A 21984-nucleotide genomic window follows, 5' to 3' on the forward strand; every position below is an offset into this window, starting at 1 on the left:
TTTGCTCTACTCTCTTGCTGTCTATTTATAGGCAAAAATGGTGCTGCTTCACTTGTTCTTTTGTCAATAATGGTGGCCACCAACTCCAGCTCACCTTTAACAGTGGTGGTTGCCAATAGTCAATGATTGGTGCTGTTCATTTGCTGCACATGCAATGGCAACAAACCCAACAATACTACTGGTGCTTGCACAAGCACTAGCATTGAAGAAGAGGGGTGTAATTTGAAAGCAAGTTTTCAGCTTCTACAGCACACCTAATTAAATGGCCATGTAAAGTCATGGAGCCTTTGTAAATTTGGTAATGATTCGTTCTCATGCCAGTGGAGAAGGTGCATGGGAGAGACTTCTAAGGCCAGGAATCTGAGCATGAGCAATGTATGCTCAATGTTTTTGCAAGATTGTGTTTGTTTTAATAGAGAAAAGTTGTTTTTGATTTCTTTAACAATAAAATATTCCTCTGGAAAAATATAATACGTGGTTACGGTTAAAATTAGAGTGTATATAAAAATTATTTTTAAAAGTGTTTTTTATTTAAAAATATATTAAAATAATATTTTTTTTTATTTTTTAAATTTTATTTTTAATATTAGCATATTGAAACGATTCTAACATCAATAAAAAATTTAAATATAAAAAATTTCAAAAAATTTATTAAACCACAATAATAAACAAGATCTAAGGAGCCCATTGCATAGATCAAATCTTTTACTTTTTTATTATCATGTTAACGTTTGTGCATCCAACTATTAGCAAAAAAAACTAAAACTCCCAACACAAATACTATATCAATTTTCTTGTAGCTCTAGATTTATTATTACGTTTGGAACAATAAAATTATTATTTTATTCTTTTCAAAAAAAACAATTGGCTTGCATATTGGGGGTAATATGAGATTTTTATTATTTTTTTACATAATAAAATGACTAACTTACCATTTAAAGCAAAAGAAATATAAAACTAGGCATGGAGCTTTTCTTTTTTACAACATAGTAAAATGATTTAAATTCAAATTTCCTTCAAATGGCGTGCATAGATTTTTTCATCTTTTTATTATGTTTTTTTTTTATTAAAATCAAGTATTTTTACAAATACAAAATATTATTTAAAATTAAAAAATGATTAGCACGAGCTTATCACATGAAAGTGTGTTGCTTTGCCCGAGCTCTTCAAGCGGCGCGTCCAACATCTCTCAACGATCAAATGTCGGCTTCCATGGAATTGTTTGAATCTTCACGGAGGCTCCTCCATCACTGGGTATGTGGCCAAGAGACCTCCAATTTGGTATCGACAATCTTTTATTTCTCTTTCTTTTCTCTCCCTCCTTGATTTATACGTTTGACCCTATAAAGTTTAAAAGCAACCCTTCACTTTTTTTTTTCTTTGGATTTGGTCCATGCTCTTTTTATTATTATTTTTTATTTTAAATAATTCATAAAATTGAAATTTATTTTTAATTTCATCCTCTTTTGATTTTATCATATGTCATATTTGGTCATGTTCTTTTAATTATTATTTATTTTGTTTTTAATCATTTTCTTAATTGAATGTTTTTCAGTTACACCCCTCAATATTTGATTTTACTTAATTTTTATGTCAAATTGTGTCCTTATTCCTTTAATTTCTATTTGTTTTGTTTTAGATCTTTTTTTTTATTATTGAAACTTTCTTTTTTGATATTATCCCTCAGTTTTTTGTTGATCGGGAATTTAACTTCATAATTTTTTCATGTTTTTCTTCTATGGGGTAATTTCAACCTCAAGACCGGGGTCACGGGTTTGAAATGTTAGACCATGTTGACTTTGGTATTTTTTTAGGTCCTTTTTTTACAATTGATTTTTTTTTCAATTTCATCCTTCGATGTTGGGTTTGTTAGATATTAGGCTTCATTTTTTTTCTTCTTCTTTGTGAGGTTGTTCCAATCTCATGTGTCAGATCGCGGGTTTGGAGGGTTAATGCAGGTTAAGTCAACCTAATTTTATTTTGTTCGATTTATCTGCTATTATTGCATATTTTTTTGTCATATCATTAAATAAAACGAGCTTATTAGATTCAATTAAGTTAATGACCCAACTCTTAGATTTCTCTTGCTTATTTAAAAATGCTATCATCACCTGAGCAACTTTTTTTTTTCAAGTTAGAAAAAGTTCAGGAATTGAACTTCTTGATTCAACTCGAGTCTAGAATTTAATGAGTTGTGAGTTTGAGAGATTAGCCTAAATTTAAGAGGTTCACCCGAGTTTGCTTAGTTTGTTTTTTCTTTTTTTAAACTCGTATTTTTTCAGTTTCATCATTGAACATTTATATGATTAGAAATTGGAGTCAAGTTTTTATATTTGTTGTTCTTTGTTGAATTTACTTTGGCAAATTTTTTAGATTGATATTTCTTTTTCAATTCCATCTTTCAATATTATATCAGTTAGGAATTAATTTTCTTTTTTAGTTCAATCCTTTAAGGTTGGAGGTGTTTTTATATTGGGCTTAATGATTTTCTTTTATTTTCTTTCTATTTGTTTATCCATGTCCTTCACTTAAATCGCGGGTTTGGCAGGTTGACATAGGTTGTCTTTGATTTTTTTTTAGGGTTATCTCTTTTAGATTTTAATATTATTTATGTTTTGTCTTTCAGCATTAGGTTATTTTAGAATTAAACTTCATAATGTTTTTTAATTTGCACTCTATTGGGTTATTTCATTTGTATAGCATAAGATGCTTGTCTGGTTTGCTGTATGTTTTTTTGGTTGTTTTTTAATTGATTTTTTTTTCAATTTCATCCTTCTACATTGTATTTGTTTGGAATTGAACTTTGATTTTTAAAATTTTTTTTTATCTTTATTGGCTTATTATAATCTCATGGCATGACTTGTATATTTGACATGCTTGCTTAGGTTGGCTCAAGTATTCTTTTTTTTTTTTTGAAGTTTTTTGTCTTCCATATTTGATTGGCTAGAATCTTAGTTTCATTATTTTTTTTTGTATTGATAACCATATTTTTTTACATGTTCCATGATTTTTTTAAATCAATCCATTTGTTCTCGTTATCTATTCTTTTATTATCTAATTAAATTATAATAATTTTTTTTCTCAATCAAATTGATGCCTCGAGTTGTTTCTTTTTTACTTTTTACCCTTCTCTTTTGGTTTTCCTTAGCAACGACCTCCCCTTTCATTTTCCATTAACCACATAATTGACATTTTATCCAACTCAAACCATTATTTTCAGCCTTGCATCCCTTCACTCGTAACCCTCTCTAGCGACAGATCTCCATTCAGCTGAGAATCAAACCAACAGCCCCCTCGCCAACTGATTCCTTCCCCACCATTCGCAGCAACATCGTCCCCACTTCCCAGCAGTGGTGTCCTTCTGGAGATCCAGCGATTGAAACCACTACACACCGTGATCCAACCGTGAATTTCCCAACACCGCACATGCAACCATCTTTTTCAACCGAGACCTACCCATCAGTCCATCACCTCCACACCTCCACACCATCACAACAATCCACAACCATTCACGTTACCCCCTCCAAACCGAAAATAACATCCCTCTCTCATTCCTAGCAGCAGCCACTCGAAGAAGAAGAAGAAAAAATTTATTAGCTTATTATAATCTTAGGACATGGTTTGTATATTTGGCATACTCTTTATGTTGGCTCAAGTCGTCGTCTTCTTCTTTTTCTTTGAAGTTTTTTTTTTCTACATTTGATTGGCTAAAATCTTAGTTTTGTTATCTTTTTTATTTTAGTAACTATTTTTTTGCATGTTCTCATGATTTTTTTTACATCGATCCATTTGTTATTGTTATCTATTCTTTTATTATCTAATTAAATTATAATAATTTTTTTTCTCAGTCAGATTTATACTCCAAGTTTTTATTTTTTACTTTTTAAAACATGCTTGCATTGTTTGAGCATCTTTTTTCTTGCCAATGAAAAAAAAAGTTGTTCTAGCTTGCGGCTTTACACAAACCCACAAATTTAATCATTTACTTAATTTTCTTGATGTGGGACTATAGTAAGAAATTATGAAAGTAAGGATATCCAAACTAATTAATCCATGTCTAAACTATAAAATCTTGTAAAAGCTTAAGGATGTGTTTGGAAATGTTGTAGCGATTGTTATTCAAAGTGTTTTTCGCTTAGAAATGCATCAAAATAATATTTTTTTTTTATTTTTTTAAAATTGTTTTTGATATTAGTACATCAAAACGATTTTAAAATATAAAAAATTAATTTTAAATAAAAAAATTTAAAATTTGAGGGAATGCAATTTACACCGCGTTCCCAAACATGCTATAATTCTAGAATCAACTCTAAATAATTTCTTTCATAGAAACCTATTTTGGTGCTGATCCAATACAAAGCATGTGTTATGGATTGGATGGGTTTTGAGTTTTGGATGAAACCAAACTTAAAAAAATATTCGAAATCTATAATAGCTAAATTAGAATAATTTTAATTTGAAATTAATTAAATATTTAATATAAATAATAAAATCATATCTTTGAGAAAGATGGATTCGTTATAATTAATGTGTATTTGATAATATTATGTAAAATGCTTTTATAAAAATACTTTTAATTAAAAATATATTAAAATAATTATTTTTTTATTTTTAATATTAATATATAAAATTATTGAAAAATCATGATATTTTTTAGATGAAAAATAATTTAAAAAACATAAAAATAGGTTAAACCACTTTCCAAAGGAGAACATGTGATAGGTCTTATTGAATATATATAGTATATAAAATATTATTATTTTTGAAATTATCAATACAATAAAAAATATAAAAATTCTATAAATGGGAGACAAATAAATTTAAATTCAACAAATAAAAAAATAAAAAATATATTAATAACCAAAAAATTATTATTAAACATATAAAAAGATCATAAAGTAAGAAAGAAAAAAATCCAAAAAAAGGGAAAGAAATATATTAATTGTCCAAAAAATATATATGAAGGAGTCGGATTTTCCGTTCTCAAATAGTAACCAGATCAAACTCCTGGTCTGCTTTCGTGGCTTGCTATGATCAGTCTCTTGAAGTGACCTGTTGTTCTGCGAAAAAGCTTTCCTCAGTTCACCGCAGTCCTCACTCTTGCAATAACACAAACAACTTGCTAAGGGACTCAAAAGACTTGATCTTTTTAACAAATAAGTTAGACCCAGGTGAGTCCTACGGTTTTGCTCATTCTTCTAAGTCCTCTTGGGGTTATTTTGATTGAACTTGCCTTGGCTCCCTCTGTTTCATGAGCATTGGCTATAAAGATAAGATCCTTTTCTTGTTCAATTGAGTTGTTTCAGTTTGATGGGTTTTTCTCAATTTGATTATAGAAGGAGATTCGAGCTCTATCAGTTGGAAAGTTCCAGTCTTTTGGTTGGTTTCTTGAATTTGTTGAGTGTTGCGAGGTTGGTGAAATAATGGGTCTAAGAAGGTCAAACAATGAACTCTGTAGCTTTATTTGGTACGAGGGTAGTTCATAAATTATCATGCTTTCTTTTCATTTCGAGAAAGTTATGTGATTGTAGTTTTGATGGTGGTGATAAGAATGATAATGGGTTTCAATACGTTGAGGAACCCTTAAAGAGAATGTATTAAAGTATGAGAGTGGAAGTTGTGTTGAGGAGTATTTCTCGGTTAGACGTGATTATTTTGAGAGCACAAGAATTGATGCTTATAGAGTTCTTGATATTCTAAGACGAGATGGCCCTGGATTCGATGCAAAAAGGGCTTTAAGTGAGTTAAAGATAAGGGTTTCGTGGCTTCTTGTGAGGGAAGTTCTTACAGGATTTTTGAGGAACATAAATGAGGAGAATAAAACCAGGTGTGCTAAATTGGGTTTTTCATGTAAAACCAGGTGTGCTAAATTGGGTTTTTCATGTGGTCTGATCAGCATGGAAATTACAAGCACACCGGGAATACGTATCATTTGTTAATGAAGATATTTGCAATGTGAGGAGTTTAGGGCAATGTGGAGACTAGCAGATGAGATGATTGAGAAGGGGTTTCACACTACAGCACAGACATTTAATATATTAATTTGTACTTGCGGTAAGGCTGGTTTGGCTATGAATGTTTTGGATAGGTTCATTAAGTCAAAAACATTCAATTTTAGGCTGTACAAGAGTTCTTATAATGCAATTCTGCATTCACTGCTTGTTCTGCGTCAGTAGAAGTTGATTTAGTGGGTATATCAGTATATGTTGGATGAGCATCATTCCCCAGATGTTCTTACTTCTAATGTTATTTTTTATGCAAAATTGAGGTTGGGGAAGGCACCTGAGTTTCATAGATTGCTTGATGAAATTATTGGTTATGGAATTTTTCCAGATTTTCATACCTATAACATCCTTCTACATGTTTATGGAAAGACAGACAATCCACTTGCTGCACTTGAATGCTATGAAGGAGGCAGGTATTGACCCTACCATTCTTCATTACACTACGTTGATAGATGGACTGAGTTGGGCTGGGAATTTACTTGGCTGGCAGTATTTTTTTGATGAAATGATAAAAACTGGATGCATGCCAGATGTTGTTTGTTACACTGTAATGATCACAGGATATATAATGGCAGGTGAGCTTGAAAAGGCTCAGGAAATGTTTGAAGACATGATGGTCAATGGCCAATCACCAATGTATTTACTTATAATTCTATGATTCGAACTGTATGGCTGGGAAGTTTGAGTAGGCATGTGCCATGCTCAACTAAATGGAATCTAGAGGATGCAATCCTGATTTTCATGTTTACAGAACCCTAGTAAGAAATTTGTGGAATGCTGGAAAGCTTTCTGAAGCTCATGAAGTGATAAAGCAGATGATAGAGAAAGGGAAATACAGCCATCTAGTCGCAAAGATCAAAGGATACAAGGGATGCTGAAGTGGTACATTCTGTACCATAGATAATTTTCAATCATAACTTTCTGGGAAGATTCTCAACGATTTAGCTCAATTGATGCCCTTTACCTGCTTGCAGTATTAGATTTCATGGAAATTAGTAGGGTAAAGTATGCTTATCTTTTCTCCCTTGTCATACTTACTCCCGCAGCATAATTGAGATATAATGGAAAGCCTAGTTTTGAAAAACTTCTGAGAATCATCAGCTTCTTATGATGCTTTTCCTTATCATGAATTTGATGTGTTCTAGTTGTATTCATATAATAATTTTTAAGTTATCATTTCATTTATGTGCATCTTATCATTATGACGATGCAGTATGATATATATATATATATATATATATATATATATATATATATATATATATATATATATATATTTTTGTTATCATAACTACCAGGAGCTGGTGATAAAAAGCTCTTTTGTCACTCAATCTATGTTTTGAAATCTGATATCTTTACTGTGAACCATTGATCATTTTGTGGCTGGAAGATGACCATGCCCTTTTTTGATAAGGGAACAGCATAAAAATATAGACCTTGGAAGTTTTAAAGAAGAGGAATGGATGCCAAAGCTCCTGCTAAGTTTGTCTAATCAATGCAAAATTCTTCTGGCTTTTCTTTGCGTTAAAACAATGATGACGACGACGAAACAAATAAATTTGGGTAATGCAGTTGCGTAAGAGTTGGGGTAATGCAGTTCCATGAGAAACCTTTCTGACTTTGTTGGTGCTGCCTTTTCTTCTTAAAGTTTTCAAGTGGATCTGCTCTTGAATGCTGAGTACCCACATTTGTACTAGTTTAAGAGTGGATTTTGAAGATTTCTACCAAATATCAGTTATTGTTTCCTTTTCCTTTCCTTTCCTTTCTTTCTTTTTGGTTTCTTATTAGGTAGTTTTTTTCTAATAGCAACCTGAAGTTAGGTGCCTGCAGAGTTTTCACTCACTGGCTTTGTGTCCAACTCTCTATGAAGATCACATTCTGATTATTTGAGAGTTGATTTTCATCGACTTCTCTTGTCTGGCTAACATTTCACTTATCACCTCCAGATTGGATAAGTGCAAGAGAAGAGTTAAGAATTGAAATATTTAAGAATGTAGGGTCATATTAGCATACAATCATATCTCTGCTATAACAGCACAGCAGAGAAAATTGGCTCTCCAACCTTCTAGAGCTTGAGTCTCGTCTTTTTGGCTGCCTATAACAGCACAGCAGAAAACTTTCTCCATTCACTCCTATTGCTATTGTTATCATGTTTGCCATGTTATAAGATGGGACTGGGAATCCAGAAATAGCACATATAAATGGGTGTTTCGGCATTCATAATCTTGCTGGACTAGTATATGAAACAGTGGGGTGGGGGGCAACACACCTGTACTTGCCTATCTATTGCCATTTTAATAATTCTGAAGGCCAAAGCTTTGTTTCTAGTCAACTAGCATGCTCAGTGACGTTACCACCCCATTAATTATATCGTTTAGAGCCTGACAAGACAAATACAGATTCAATTCTCCTTTATTTACAATGAAAATACTCCCACTTGGTGCCTCAGGTATCTCCATTTCGTCTGGTATTTTCTGATTCATGGATCCAGCAAATGCTTTCTGCGTCTTATTAATATTGCACAGAAATCCGAGAGCACATAGCATATAACATAGTCTTCTCACGACACCAATAACATTGATAATCCATAACCTTTCTCCCACCTTGATTTATAGGCATGGCTAATCAAATGTCTCTTGATGCATTCTAATTTTCATGTCCACGTATATATAACTACAAAATACATACACACACACACATATAGAACCATAAACTAATTATAAATGGTGAGGTGACCTCATTTATGTCACTCTCAAGCACGATGCGTCTCCCTCGTAAACTTTGAAAGAAGAACGATGAATTCTCCACCTCTTTTTACGACCTTTGAAAAAGTTGTGCTTTTTGCCTGTCCTTTTGTTACTTTTTTATCCTGGTGAAGGTATCGTATGGCGCATGCATTGCAGAAGATGAAGGTAAGCTTTCATTTTTGATGGACAATGACCCTTTAACTAATAGGAACTAGGAAGAGGAAATTCGATCATTAAACCAAACTCTGTCATCAACTGGACACTTACATCCATAACCCATTTGCATAAGTTACATCTCGAAGATGCCCAAATTACACTCAACATTGCTAATTAATATCGAAGAAAAGCCAAAGATTGATTCGGGCTAGCATAAAACAAATGCTAAAACAATATTAGGGACATACAAAGAGAAAAAAAAAAAACCCTTTCTGCTTGGCTTCTACCATGTTTTTCTTGAATATTTTTTTGACTGTTTTGGAACAAAACAGAAAAGATAGAGAAAATAGGGTTTTTTTTCATGGGCAAAACTTCTCTTAAAAACTTATTACAGTATGATTTAGCTTGTAATAATTAAGCTTATAAATTAAGGAAAAGAAGAAGAAGAAGAAGAAGAAGAAGAAGAAAACAAGAAGAAGAAGAAGAAGAAAGGGAATGGAATATTCCTGGTTTAATTAATTACTTCTTCTCCTCTTTCTTTTCTCCCTTCTTCTCTTCTTTCTTCTCCTCTTTCTTCTCCTCTTTTTTCACTTCTTTTTTCACTTCTTTCTTCTCTTCTTTTGCAGGTCCAACTGAGATTATGTCCACTTTCGCTACTTTCTTCAGCCTTTTCACCACTGCCACTGTATCCATCTGACCTATCACTGTTAGCTTCTGATCTTTTAGATCTGCTGCTATGGAATCAACTCCTGTTTATGTTCAAAAAAACTTGTTAAGCTCTGCTTTAATCTGTCTCGCCAACTCCAAAAAATAAATACAGAAAGGAAAAAAAAAGAGAGAAAGGGAAATACCATAAATATCAGCAGCAGCTTCTATAGCTTTCTGCTTTGTCTTAACATCAGTCATGGTCAATACCTTCAACACCACCTTCTGCTACAAATTAGGAAATTAAAGAGAGCTTTTTAAAAAATAAGGACAATATCAACATGTATTGGACATGAAAATAAAGAAGAACTACAAGGTACCTGAGCCATTAGAAGAGAGGATTGAAGAAGAGAAGTATGAATACTTCAATAATTTGTGGTGAGCTTTGTATATAAAGGGTTTAAAGATGTGAACAGTGGTGCTCCTATTTGTTTGTACTCTACAGGTGAAGGTGGTGGGTGACTACATGCAGATATATTTGTGTAGATCCCTGACACTTTTTGACAAAAGTAAAAAAGTTAGCATGATGGACAAGTTATTGCTTGAATTTGTCATTATATGTTATTTTCCTTCTTTTTTTAAAAAAAAATATTCTCTCCTTTATTTTTTAATCTATAGAGTAGGCATATGACCGATCATGTAATGTTTAGGGTTCTTAAGAAAAATTATCTTATTTTTCAATTTGATAAAATATTTTTATATTTATTTTAGAGCAACCTAGATCGTGTCAATCCCCAATCTACCCATTAATTAATTTACAATTGGATCTCCAAACTAAAACATTTTTCAACCCGGCCTCTAGATTGTTTAATATATTTCTTAATTGAGTCCTTTCATGCATATTTGTTAATATTTTTGAATTATTTTATCCAATAAAATGATTATATTAATTACTCAGAATTTTATGGATCATATAGATTAAAAAAAATAGTCTAAGAAGTTATCCAAATAGGTAATTTAACTCAAAATAATATAATTTTTAAAATTCAACTCAAATTTTATATAGGTGGATTCGTAAAGAAAATGGAACTATTCTTCAAATCCTATTCATGCTCAGTGAATCTAGATTGCTCAGACTCGTCAAACTCCATTCCAAAGCTCTAAAAAATGCATTCAAAGCTTTGGCCCGTAATCTAGGACTTTGCTTGTTGATTTTAGATTTTAGTTTAATTATTTTTCTTTCTCGGTTGTTTTCTAGTTGTTTTTTATGTTTGAAGTATTTAAACCTATCTTTTCAAATTTTATGGGACTTTTGCTAAATAAATAAAAAAACTATAAACATTTACAACTTTAGCTGTGTTCTATCAGCTGGTCCTAGGATTTAAACATGTATTAAACTCATATCCAGTGTTAAAATCTGATCTTAATTTCCTATTAAAAAATTATGGTGATTTTATATGGAAGAATCTCATAATTGATTGAAAAATATTTGATATATGGGAATGAAATTGAAAATCATACAAGGTTTATTCGATATATTGTTCCTCCCTTAACTTGGGTACGTAGTTAACTAACAATTTTCATCATGGCTAGCTTATGTGGGATTTAGAAATGAACGCGTAATGGCAAAGGCGACGGAGACCTTGAAACCGCACCTTGTCGGCCATCATATATATATATATATATATATATATATATATATATATATATATAGAGAGAGAGAGAGAGAGAGAGAGAGAGAGAGAGACTGTTGGAGATGGAGATGAGGAAGAAAAGTATAGTGACATGAAAACTGGGTTGACAAGTTGAAAGTTGTGACCAAACTGGTTTCTCCATAATTGATTTACTTTTTCGGTTCTGAAGATTCTCTCTTCTTTCAAGAGCTTGAAACGAAAGATTGGGTACCCTACATCTACATGGTTAAAATGGCCCCTCCTCGTTTCTTTCTTCTGAACATTGAAAGACTTTTCCTTTTTCATACCCAATTATCATTACGAAAGCATCCGTTAACTTGCAGTTATTAGAATGTACGTAGTAGTGAGGGTGCATGCGGATATTGTATCTAATTAATTTTCTCTTGCAAATGGTGTTCAAAATTGCAAATTGTCAGGTATTTCAAACAGGAACGAATGGAGCTTTTTCTAATTTTGACAGCACCGGATATATTGATAGACACCTTGGAGCTAGCCAAAGAGACAGCCATTGAGAAAAAACAATCATCCAAAAGGGGTTGAGAAAGTCGGGCAATCAAAGCCAAAACCAAGTTCAGAACAAAAAAAATAAGAAGCCTTAAACTGCAGCATGAGCTAAAGAAGAATGCGAAGAACACCAAAAGGCAGTACATGGTAATGAAAAATTCAACGTGTTCTTTTGCAATTCTCTTCCTTTGGTTTCTGGCCACTGTAACCACTAAGATTAGTTTTTGTTATGCATTTCCAACATGGGGTGTGGTCAGAGTGAGAGAGAAAAAGCACTTTTGAGGCTCAAACAAGTTATAATAGATCCTTAAAAAATTTGCTAGCTTCTTGGCCTGGTAAAAGGGATTATCGCGAATGGGCTCAGGATGTCTGCCATAACATGACAAGTCACATCCGTAAGGCCCACCTTGTATTTCCTTACAAATAACTGAAATGAGACGGACATTATTAAGGCAAGCACACTCCCTTCTTTATCAGCATTACCTTGTCAGGATGTCGCCTTAACCATCTTCTTCTAGTATCCTATGTAAATTTCTCATCTCTAACCATGATCGATCCTTCCTCTTACCTTTTGTTGGTAACTTTATGGTTCCTAATTTGTTTCTTGGAGTTGGACTTAACAATTTAATCTCTCAGTCTAGAAGCGCTCTTAATTTGCTTTTGGTTATCACTACGAATAAAGACTACAAGCACTAGCAACGAAGTTCAATGTTCATCTTTTTCACGTCACTACACACAATCAGTTGTTTATGTGCAGCACAGCCACTGCTGAAAACTTGCAGGTGAGTTCATGATCAATGGAACTGAAGTGTTTGAGCATGGGCGAGCAAGGAAGTGTATTGGTTTTATGTGAGCATGGCAGTTGGATTTGTGGTTAGCTTTTAGACCCTTTTTGACTTCTTGATTACTAACAGGAGATGGAGGCATATCTACTTTGAACTATCAGTTTTTGGATTACATGAGGTACAAATTCGAGGATGTTCTACGTAAGCTCTGCTAGATATTATCTGTTTCCTTGAAGTATCGTGTTGTAGATTAGTTTCTATTTCTTTTCTTGACAGTAGCAGTACTTAACTGTATCATATGCTTGTTATAAGATCAATCCTCATTTCAATATCAGAATGCTAGTTTATTTCATCAAGACATCATATTATAGTGATCTCTCAATGTGTTTTAGCAGCAGGAATAATAATGCATATCAAAACGTAACGCAGAGCAAATATCTTAACAAGTATTGAACATGAAGAAATAATGCATAATATTATATCAAACAAGGTTAACATAAATCCATACAACAAAAATTAGGATTAAGTTAGAAGAATAAACATAAAAAAGTAAATAAATAAACAACACCGGCGAAATGAAATTCGTCAAGAAAGACTGGCAGTTGAAGGAAGAGAAACAACGATGTCTAAAGAGCTCGAGACTTAATAATGTCAAAGCTCATTTCGCTAGGATCTGTTGCTTGCAACTCCACTTGAATGCCATCTAGTTCCCTCTTGAATCTGTCTTTGGTGCTTGCATAGACCATCTTACTTCTGATCCTTGATGTATCAGGTGACCTACAAAGGCAAAACAATCTAGTAATTCTGTGTCTGGTAAGCGTTTCACATGTTTTGTTCAAAAAAATGACTCCAACAAGCAGCGAAGCATTAGCCAGAGTATCATGCATAGTTTGCTATATATTTTTGGTTTGAGCTAGGCAAATATAGGAAAGAAAATTTTAAGCAATTTGAGCAACTATGCAATTACCATGCAATGAAGAAGATTTTACTTTTCTGGCAATTCTCATTAGTTGTGAAATCATAGTCAAAGACAGCATAGCGACACTCATCAGCAGGGAGAGATGCAGCGAATTCCTCGTAAGTTTCTTCAGGGCTCCCAAGTTTCTCTACCACCACCTGCTGAGACTCAATCTTGAAAATGATGAATCGGTAGTTCCTCTTTGCCTTTAGTTCCAAGAACTTCAGCTTACATTCATCATCAACAGCCATTCCAGACGCCGCGTTCGCCTAATTAATCCAAATGTTTAATTGGAAAATATATAGAGAAGAAAACAGACATGTATGGGATCAAACAATTTCCAAGAAAACACATGGACCATCCTGCTCGATAAACACGTACGGTGGATTGAAATTACAAGGCATGAATCATTTGAGCTGCTGAATTCAATGAATGAACAGAAATGAAATCGATTTTTAAGAAATAGAAATGGCCTCGAATAAAAATTTGATGAAACGACAATTCCTGCTGAATATCCACATATTTGATCCAACATCGCATCATGCTAGGCTTCCATATAAATTAATTAATGAAAGCTAGCAATGTAGAACTTAGAAGATTAATGACACATGCTTTTCAGAATATCATAAGAACGTAGGAGATAAGGAGCATACCATGTTGACTTCCAATGAGAGCAAAAACCTCGTGAAAACTCAGGAAGGAAAAGGGAATGGAAAGATGGGCGTGCAGAAGAGGAGAGGAGAAGGGGGTAAAGATCAGATCCTTGATTCGGGGTATACAATGAGGTCAGACAAATACGGGGAAGGTGAGAAATTTGAGGGACAAAACATGGGTTGAGATTTGTCTAATATTCCTAGGCTCATCGTGTCCACAACAACGGTTTCATGCATCAAAGACAGCAAAAATAGTAAGCTCGAAACCGATTAACGTTGCCACGTTATGCCTGTCTTCTCAACCCCTCTATCACGTATCAACTTGCTGCCTCCTTTTGTTTCTGAGAAAAAAATAAATAAAAATAGTGTGCTCTATTTTAAGGGTTTGCTTATAAATATAGTAATTTTTATCAGGGTAACGGTCAACGATCAGTTATAGGTTTTCTAATGGGATTAATTTTGCTGGTAAATTATTTTACAGAGAATGGCAAGGTAGGGTTCCATAGAGTTGGGGAAATTAAGCTGCGATTAGAAGAAAATAGATGTGCAAATTCAATATTTAACTGAGCATGGAAAATAGAGTGCTTAGTTATTTTTATTTATTTATTTATGTACCCTCTTATGGTAAAAAATCATTTACAAAAACCAATTGTATTTTAATATATTTAATACACAATTATTTTAACAACTCAATATGACTCAATTAACTTAATAGGTCTAAAAACAATCCCGACAATTCTTAATCAACTCAATATTAAATGATAAAATTAAAAAAAAATTAATTAAAAAAATTAACAAAATAAAAAACTCAAGTTAACCTTGGTAAATTCACCAAATCTATAACACAAGTTATAAGAATAAGATAATCTTATAAAACAAACAAAAATAAAATAAATTTAAAAAAATAAAAGGAAAAAAAAAGTGAAAAAAAATATTATTGCAATGAATAATTTTTTGGTATTTTTACAAGTAGAAATAACATTTTTATAAGAGAGATAATAAAATAACATTTTATTTAGCACTTTACTTGAAGCATGCAAAGTAAACATTAAAAAACTAAAATAATAATTTTTTTTATGTGTTTTTAGATTGTTTTAACGTACTGATATCAAAAATAAATTTTAAAAAATAAAAATTAAAAATATTATTTTAACATTTCCGAATAAAAAATATTTTAAAAAACAAAATCTAATCTCAAACACACTATTCATCTATTATTCATCTCAGAACAGTTTCTACCCTACAAAGTTCACTACTTTAGGACCTTGTTTCTTTTTTGATTTTACATGAACATCTTTTGAAACAGAAGGATCGATTTTTGAATCAGATGACTTGTCTTCTGGAATGCTATACATGTTTCCTGTCATAAAATCATCATCAAGCTCATCTCCACTTACAAACTTAGTCACCCGCCCGGTAGGCCTTACTTCCCTTCCAGTAGCTGAAATTTGGAGATAAATAATGGGGTAAGTAAAACATGGCACATTATATAGAAAAGAAGAATAAGAAAGGAAAGAAAGAACACATATGGTCTTTAAAGAATATATATGCAGACAAGATTCATTTTCAAAAATTGTACAAGACAGTACTGGTTTGCAACCCATGCCATATTTTTGACAATACCCATATCAAGTCTCATTTCCATGGAGCTCATGTTTTCGCTCTGTGACCCAAACTGTGGGTTGACACATCATACTAGGATTTGTATACGACTCTTTATAATGTTATATCAGCCTCTATCCTATTACTGTAAGGCCACACAATTCATGCTTCAACCAGCAGAACAAAGCATTTTTGACGAATTACTGTTATCAACCATTTCAATAGAGCAGGGTGATTTTTGCCAGCTCCGGTAGTATGTATCAGCTTGTACAGTCAAAGCAGCTACCATTCTTGATCTAGCACTACCTATTTTCCTGTTTCCTATTTTCTCTTGTTTGTCTAATAATGTTTTACTATTTCATTACGGTCGAGAGTTATAGCTACACCTGTATTCAAACTATTTCATTCACCATCCAAATACTCCAGAACTTAAAACAACATCAGCAGTATACACTGCATAAGCAAGGAGACAGGCTCTATGCCAATAAATAATAATAAAAAAAAACAAGCGTCTTCTGTGTGTCAAATTTTAGGTAACCAACTCTATAAGCAGAAGATTTAAATAAAGGCAGTTAAAAGCTGGCATGTTTTATGCTTACCTTCTTTGCCAGTGGCTGCAGAACCTCTCAAACCCTTATCAGGACAATCTCTAGCCAAATGTGTTACACCACCACATACTTTACAGCAACCACCCTGTAAGAACCCGTGTATTTCTAAGATGTTGGAAATTAATGAATGGATAGTATGCCTAGATGGCTGAAGATGGAAGTCGATTGAGCATCTAGATACCGAGCATGTAGCACCACCATAAAAAAACAAAAAAAAGAGCATAGCAGACTGCATTATGGCAACAGCAAACATTAAAATAGTGAAGTTCCACATACCTTCGGGTATATACCACGAGTATTTTTAGGGCAGTCCTTGCTCAAATGTCCACGTTCATTACAAATAAAGCAATTGGCAAACTTTGTTCCCCCTGCATTATAAAAAGAAATAAATCACTTCCGTAATAACAACAGCATTGTCAACAACAAATGAGTTATCATGAAGGTCCAATTCTCTTAACAAAATCAGTGATTACTGTGCTCAATTTTGAATTCACCCCCACTTAACAAGTCCTACCACTAGTAATTGAAAAGGTCTGTACATAATTAATCTATAAAACAGCTGATTCCAAAACCTAAAAATATTTATATAATAATTCCAATTCAGAGTCATTTTCATTATGCAATAAAAAAAATTAAATAGACCACCACTTTTCCAAAGACCTGAAAGAATGATTCTGATTTACCAGCAGTCATGTTGCCCTCACCAACAAACAAACAATACAAAAAAATGTAGGAACTAAACAAACTGATCACACAATATCTTACACCAAGAAATGTCTTATTTCCATTGAAATTAATCGCATAAAGAAATCATTCAAAAAGTCAGCCAAGCTAGAGCTATTTAAACTCCATTGAAAGATGATGTACCATCTTCTCTTGGCTGAGGACATTGAGAAAGCGAATGCCCTTTTTCCCCACAATTGTAACACGATTTCTGATCCATAGTCTCGTCATTCTTGTTGGGACAACGCTTGAGGCTATGCCCACGGTGCCGACAAAGCAAACATATCTGCAGCAATCATCATTAACACACAAAACCAAAACACCACCATCATTTTCTTCATTTAAATAAACAACACCTCACATTCAACCACAAAATCAAAATTTCAATGAGCAAAAAATCTTCAATTATAAACATATTCCACACCCAATATCCAATTCCAAACCTACTTTTCTTTAAAACCCACACCTATAACACTATTAAGAGCAAGAATTCATATCAAACTCAATAAAAAAGCGCTTTTCTCTACCCAATCCAATACCTAACAGGTAACAAAGACTCAAAACTTTATAAGAATTATCAATCAAACCCAGTAAAAAAAATTTCAGAGAACTATAAACCAAGAGCAATAAAAAGAACAAACCTTATTCCTTTCCCACTCAGATTTTTGAGGGCAAAGTTTGGCAATATGGTCTTTAGCTTTACAAATAAAACAACTATCACCAGGCTTCATACCAGGAACTCTAAGTGGGTGTCGTCCAAACCCTTTTTTATAAGGCTCATTTGGGTCAGACTTTTTTCTCTTGAGCAAGCTCTTTTTCTTTTTCTTCTTGTTGGGATCCTTGAGTAGTGTTGGTTCTGGTTTTGGAAACAACTCAGGATGTTCCCCTTTGAATCTCTTTCGTGCTAGTTTCTGTCTTTTGCTCACCATCTTGTCTTCAAAGTGTAGATTTTAAGCAGAACCAAAGAGGATGTTTTCAGAGGAACTTGAACTAGGAGGAAGCTGTGCTGTGTCTTCGTGCAGGGTTTTACAGTGGCAACGTGTTGTTTTTTGCTGGTGACTAGTGGGAGATGGAGGAGGGGTTTTAGCGCTTTGCAGCAGATTTTATTTTTATTTTTTTATTTCTTTTGCTCTAGCTCCCAAGTCCAATGGATCAGTCATTTTCTGGGCCCAGATTATGGGTCACAACGCACAAGATTGAAATCAGAATTCCTTCGGTATCGAAAATGGCCCAAATCTCAAAACAAAAGAAGTGCTTACATCCAAATTAGGTTTGTATTTTTTTTTTTTATCAAAATTCTTAATATTTAAAGAAATTATTTTAATTATTTTTTAAAAATAAATCAAATGATATAGAGGATAAATTATTTTTCCGTATAAATGTAGATATATAAGTCAGTGTAACTATTAAACTATGATGTTTTATCAGTTAAAAACAAGATAAAAATATCAAGATTTATTCAAGGGGTGGAGGTAAAATATTTCGATTCAACAGACCTTAATATCCTAATTTATATATATAAATAATTTTTTATATTTATATTTTTTTATATATTTTTATAATCTTAGTATTTTTCTAGTCTTGTATGAATTGAGACATGCAGAGAGATATTCGGAGACTTTCATGAAATAAATAAAAAAACGTATTTAATAAATATTCATTGTCATCCCTGATAATAAAAAAAAAAGGATACAAATGCCACAAAACCACGTAACTATGGAACCTTCATACCATTTTACCCACAAAATGAAAATTACCCAATTAATTATGACTTTTAGGCTACAATTTGCCTCTTATCATAATGGATCAACGTTTCCCAATTTCCTAAGCTTTCCTGGTGACACAAAAGAAAGCTGAAGCATTAACTTAAACGATCAAGCCCATCAAGAAATGAAATTGTGCATGATTTTCAAAACAGTCGGAAAGGTTACTCAAGTGAATGTTTACTTTCATGGAAAAATATATTTTAATTATGATTTGTTTTGACTTGTTATATTTAATTTGTAGCCAGACATTTCAATATATATAATTAACTAGAAGCAAGAGGTCGGCTTGAACTAATTAATAATACATAAATTAATAATTCAATTGGAAAATGGATGTATAATCAAAACAAGTTTATTAATTATATATTGGATACAATATTCATATATCTGTATGCGTTGCTCATAGGCAAATTCAATCATATAAAAATAATACACAAAACACACCCAAATCTACCTATAATTAAGAACATCTGGGCAGCACCTTAGTGTGATTCAAATAACTGGCACAGCACACACTGGTATATATGCACACGAAATACTACAAATGGTGGACTACTCAGGCCGGCCGGCTACTCAATTGGTGAACTCCCTTATTGTATTTGTTTGCTGCCTAGCTAGTATCTATGGCCACACACATACATGTATACTCTTGATTAATTCCTTTCCTTTCCCTTTCAAAAGGTTTAATTATAATAAGGTGACATTGCTGGGGAAACTGTGTATTTTACTGGTTCAACTGGTGCTGGGGCAACTGTGTACTTCACTGGTCCTGGTGCAACAAAACCAGAACTTTTGATATCAGCCATCAGTCCTCTTCTTGCATTTCCTTCTTGTGCCTCGCATAATTTGGGGAGAAACACTCCTGCCAAAACAGAGAAAAGAATGGTGTAAGTGGCATGCAGTACTGATTACTTGTGTTCCATTACGATTAGTTTATTGAATGACGGAAGATCGATGGACATGTTTGTTATTTACCTTCAGCAGCAGCAAGGTTGAAGTAAAGATCGATAACGTTAGGGCAGCTATAATAGCACTGAGGAGAGCAAAGCTGTTGTGCAAAGCGAGACTCGAGGAGAGAATCTGTTGAGATTCCAAGTGATTTTCTGTCAAGTCCACATGCTTTGATGCATTGGTCTGTCTCAATCCAGTTCCTTAATCTATCAGCCTCAATTTCGGATGTGCGACAGGTGTATGCTTCTTCTCCGGTCCTTTTCACGCGTTTCTCGAGCACGCAACGCTTGCCGGCCGATGAGATTGCATAGGCACATGTGTCTTGGTCAAGATGTTCACATGCTATTTCTCCTGCAACAATATATAATACCATTATATGATCAAGTAATTTGTTAAAGAAAATCCAAGAACATCAAGAAGGGCTGCTAGCTAGCTTCTAGCAATATTGCCAGAGAAAGAGAGAACGAAACCTTGCTTACCTAGAGTACCTTGCACACAGATGGCAAGGGCAATAGCCAGGACTGACAGAATTCTGAAGCTAGAAGCCATAATTAAGCACAGTTTTGGTTAAAAACAGGAAGCTGGTGCCCGATATTTGTTAATTAGGCTTCAAAAAGTTGGCGACAACTTTTGTGTTTGTCCTAGGAGGAGTAAGTTGTGAGGAATGAGAAGAGCTGGATGTGGGGGCATTTATACTTGTTCAAGGGCAGTGTAGAATATTGGAAAGCAGTGTCAGGAATGTTACTGTAACAGTACTGTCAATGTTAAAGAATGTGTTAATGAAGATTTTGGTCATTGGTGTTGACCCCACAATAATGGGGTTTCGTGCCGCAAAGGTCGTTAATTTCTCTGTTCCGAAAAGAAGTTGTATTTACCAGTCAAAGATGGCCGAAATCAATGGCGGGTGTGTGACTCTTACCATGAACGTGATCCATGATTTTGGAAGTAGTACTTAGGTTCTAACTTTGGCTTGTATCAATGGTAGCCGCCGGTTCGAGAACCGCTGCTCATGCTGCTAACTGTCGAGATAGTGAGAGCTGAGGACTCCTGCAGGGACGGAATTAGGATTTTATGTATGGGGGGCTACTATATGCTAATTAATATAAGATATATTAGGATTAATATACATTGGAAAATAAAATGAATATAAAGTGATTATAGAATAATGTATAAAATTAATCTTTGGAGGGAATAATGGTTTTTTTTTTTTTAATGAAGGAAACCTTAATTAAATTTAAGGGTATATTTGAAGGATATTAAAATTCTTAGGACTACAATTAAAAATTTGTCAAACTTTTAGGGGTGCTGGACTGGTTGATTCATTGCATAAAAATCTTGGTTTGGTATATATGTTAACGATTTGACGTACGGGTTAATTAACGATTTGACTAATTAAAAACCAATGCAATATATATATATATACGAGATGACTTGCCTGCGCGTTGCCGCGGGTTTATAAAACAAATGCACTTGATAGTGTTATAATTGTGAACCAGCACTAAATAAGTAATAGAAATTAAAGGTATGATGGAGCAAATATTTCATGACGGAAAAAGAAGTTGTGCTGGTGATCAAAAACTTAGAGACTGAATAAAATGATTTGTAGCAATCTACAGTGTTTTGTGAGGAAAGATACAGTGATTTCGCCACATGATTTAGCTTTTCAGTTAATAAAAAGCAAAAAAAAAATACAAAGCTAAATTCTCTATCAACTTAATATTAAAAAAAAACCAACAAAGATAATTTTGGAAGGAAAAAAACCCATGAGAAAAGATGTTGCAGTAATTGACAATGTTTTGTGAGGAAAATTATAGCGTTTTTCCCAATAAAATAAACTAAAAAACTATTTAGAGAAATATTATAGCAATCCACAGTGTTTTGTGAGAAAAACTACAACGCTTTTCTCATATGATTTAGCTTTATTGTAATCATAATTCTTAACCAACTCAATATTAAAAAAAAAATCGACAAAGATAATTTTGGAAAAAATCATAAAAAAATCACATGGAAAAACACTACAACAATTCACAGTGTTTTAAAGAAAAAAAAATAACAAAGCTAAATTCTTAATTGGCTCAATATTAAAAAAAAATCAACATAGATAATTTTAGAAAAAAAAACAAACACCAAAAAAAAGGGAAAAAATCATGTTGGAAACACTGTAGCAATTCACAGTATTTTGTGATG

The 21984-nt window shown here is 33.0% G+C and overlaps 3 protein-coding genes, 1 long non-coding RNA gene and 1 pseudogene across 5 annotated transcripts; 2 read left to right on the plus strand and 3 right to left on the minus strand.

Annotated features, from left to right (window-relative positions):
* Positions 1–4818: 4818 nt before the first annotated feature.
* Positions 4819–7190, plus strand: LOC18103950 (pentatricopeptide repeat-containing protein At1g55630-like; annotated as a pseudogene).
* Positions 7191–8985: 1795 nt separating this feature from the next.
* LOC7482083 (heavy metal-associated isoprenylated plant protein 39) lies at positions 8986–10096 on the minus strand. 2 transcript variants are annotated; one of them, XM_052445882.1, is made up of 3 exons: positions 9934–10096; positions 9760–9838; positions 8986–9657 (listed from the first exon to the last, which is right to left on the minus strand). In XM_052445882.1, the coding sequence occupies exons 1-3, from the start codon at positions 9940–9942 to the stop codon at positions 9428–9430; spliced, it is 318 nt and encodes a 105-aa protein (XP_052301842.1). In that variant the 5' UTR covers positions 9943–10096; the 3' UTR covers positions 8986–9427. The 2 variants fall into 2 exon arrangements, with proteins under 2 accessions (XP_052301842.1, XP_052301841.1); XM_052445881.1 differs by having other exon boundaries at positions 9760–9841; positions 9934–10095.
* Positions 10097–12206: 2110 nt separating this feature from the next.
* Positions 12207–12892, plus strand: LOC112323572 (uncharacterized). Its single transcript, XR_002977008.2, has 2 exons — positions 12207–12533; positions 12666–12892. It is a non-coding gene; the product is annotated as an uncharacterized LOC112323572 (long non-coding RNA).
* A 93-nt stretch (positions 12893–12985) lies between these two features.
* LOC7482099 (uncharacterized) lies at positions 12986–18163 on the minus strand. Its single transcript, XM_052445836.1, has 8 exons — positions 17722–18163; positions 17225–17366; positions 16634–16725; positions 16349–16442; positions 15387–15588; positions 14966–14984; positions 13504–13763; positions 12986–13313 (listed from the first exon to the last, which is right to left on the minus strand). The coding sequence occupies exons 1-8, from the start codon at positions 18007–18009 to the stop codon at positions 13163–13165; spliced, it is 1248 nt and encodes a 415-aa protein (XP_052301796.1). The 5' UTR covers positions 18010–18163; the 3' UTR covers positions 12986–13162.
* A 1021-nt stretch (positions 18164–19184) lies between these two features.
* Positions 19185–20467, minus strand: LOC7484391 (uncharacterized). Its single transcript, XM_002318199.4, has 3 exons — positions 20277–20467; positions 19822–20148; positions 19185–19708 (listed from the first exon to the last, which is right to left on the minus strand). Exons 1-3 carry the CDS (start codon positions 20344–20346, stop codon positions 19530–19532), a joined length of 576 nt encoding a protein of 191 aa, XP_002318235.1. The 5' UTR covers positions 20347–20467; the 3' UTR covers positions 19185–19529.
* Between the last annotated feature and the right edge of the window lie 1517 nt (positions 20468–21984).

The sequence above is a fragment of the Populus trichocarpa genome, chromosome 12, assembly GCF_000002775.5.
Source record: "Populus trichocarpa isolate Nisqually-1 chromosome 12, P.trichocarpa_v4.1, whole genome shotgun sequence".
NCBI classification, from domain to species: Eukaryota; Viridiplantae; Streptophyta; class Magnoliopsida; order Malpighiales; family Salicaceae; genus Populus; species Populus trichocarpa.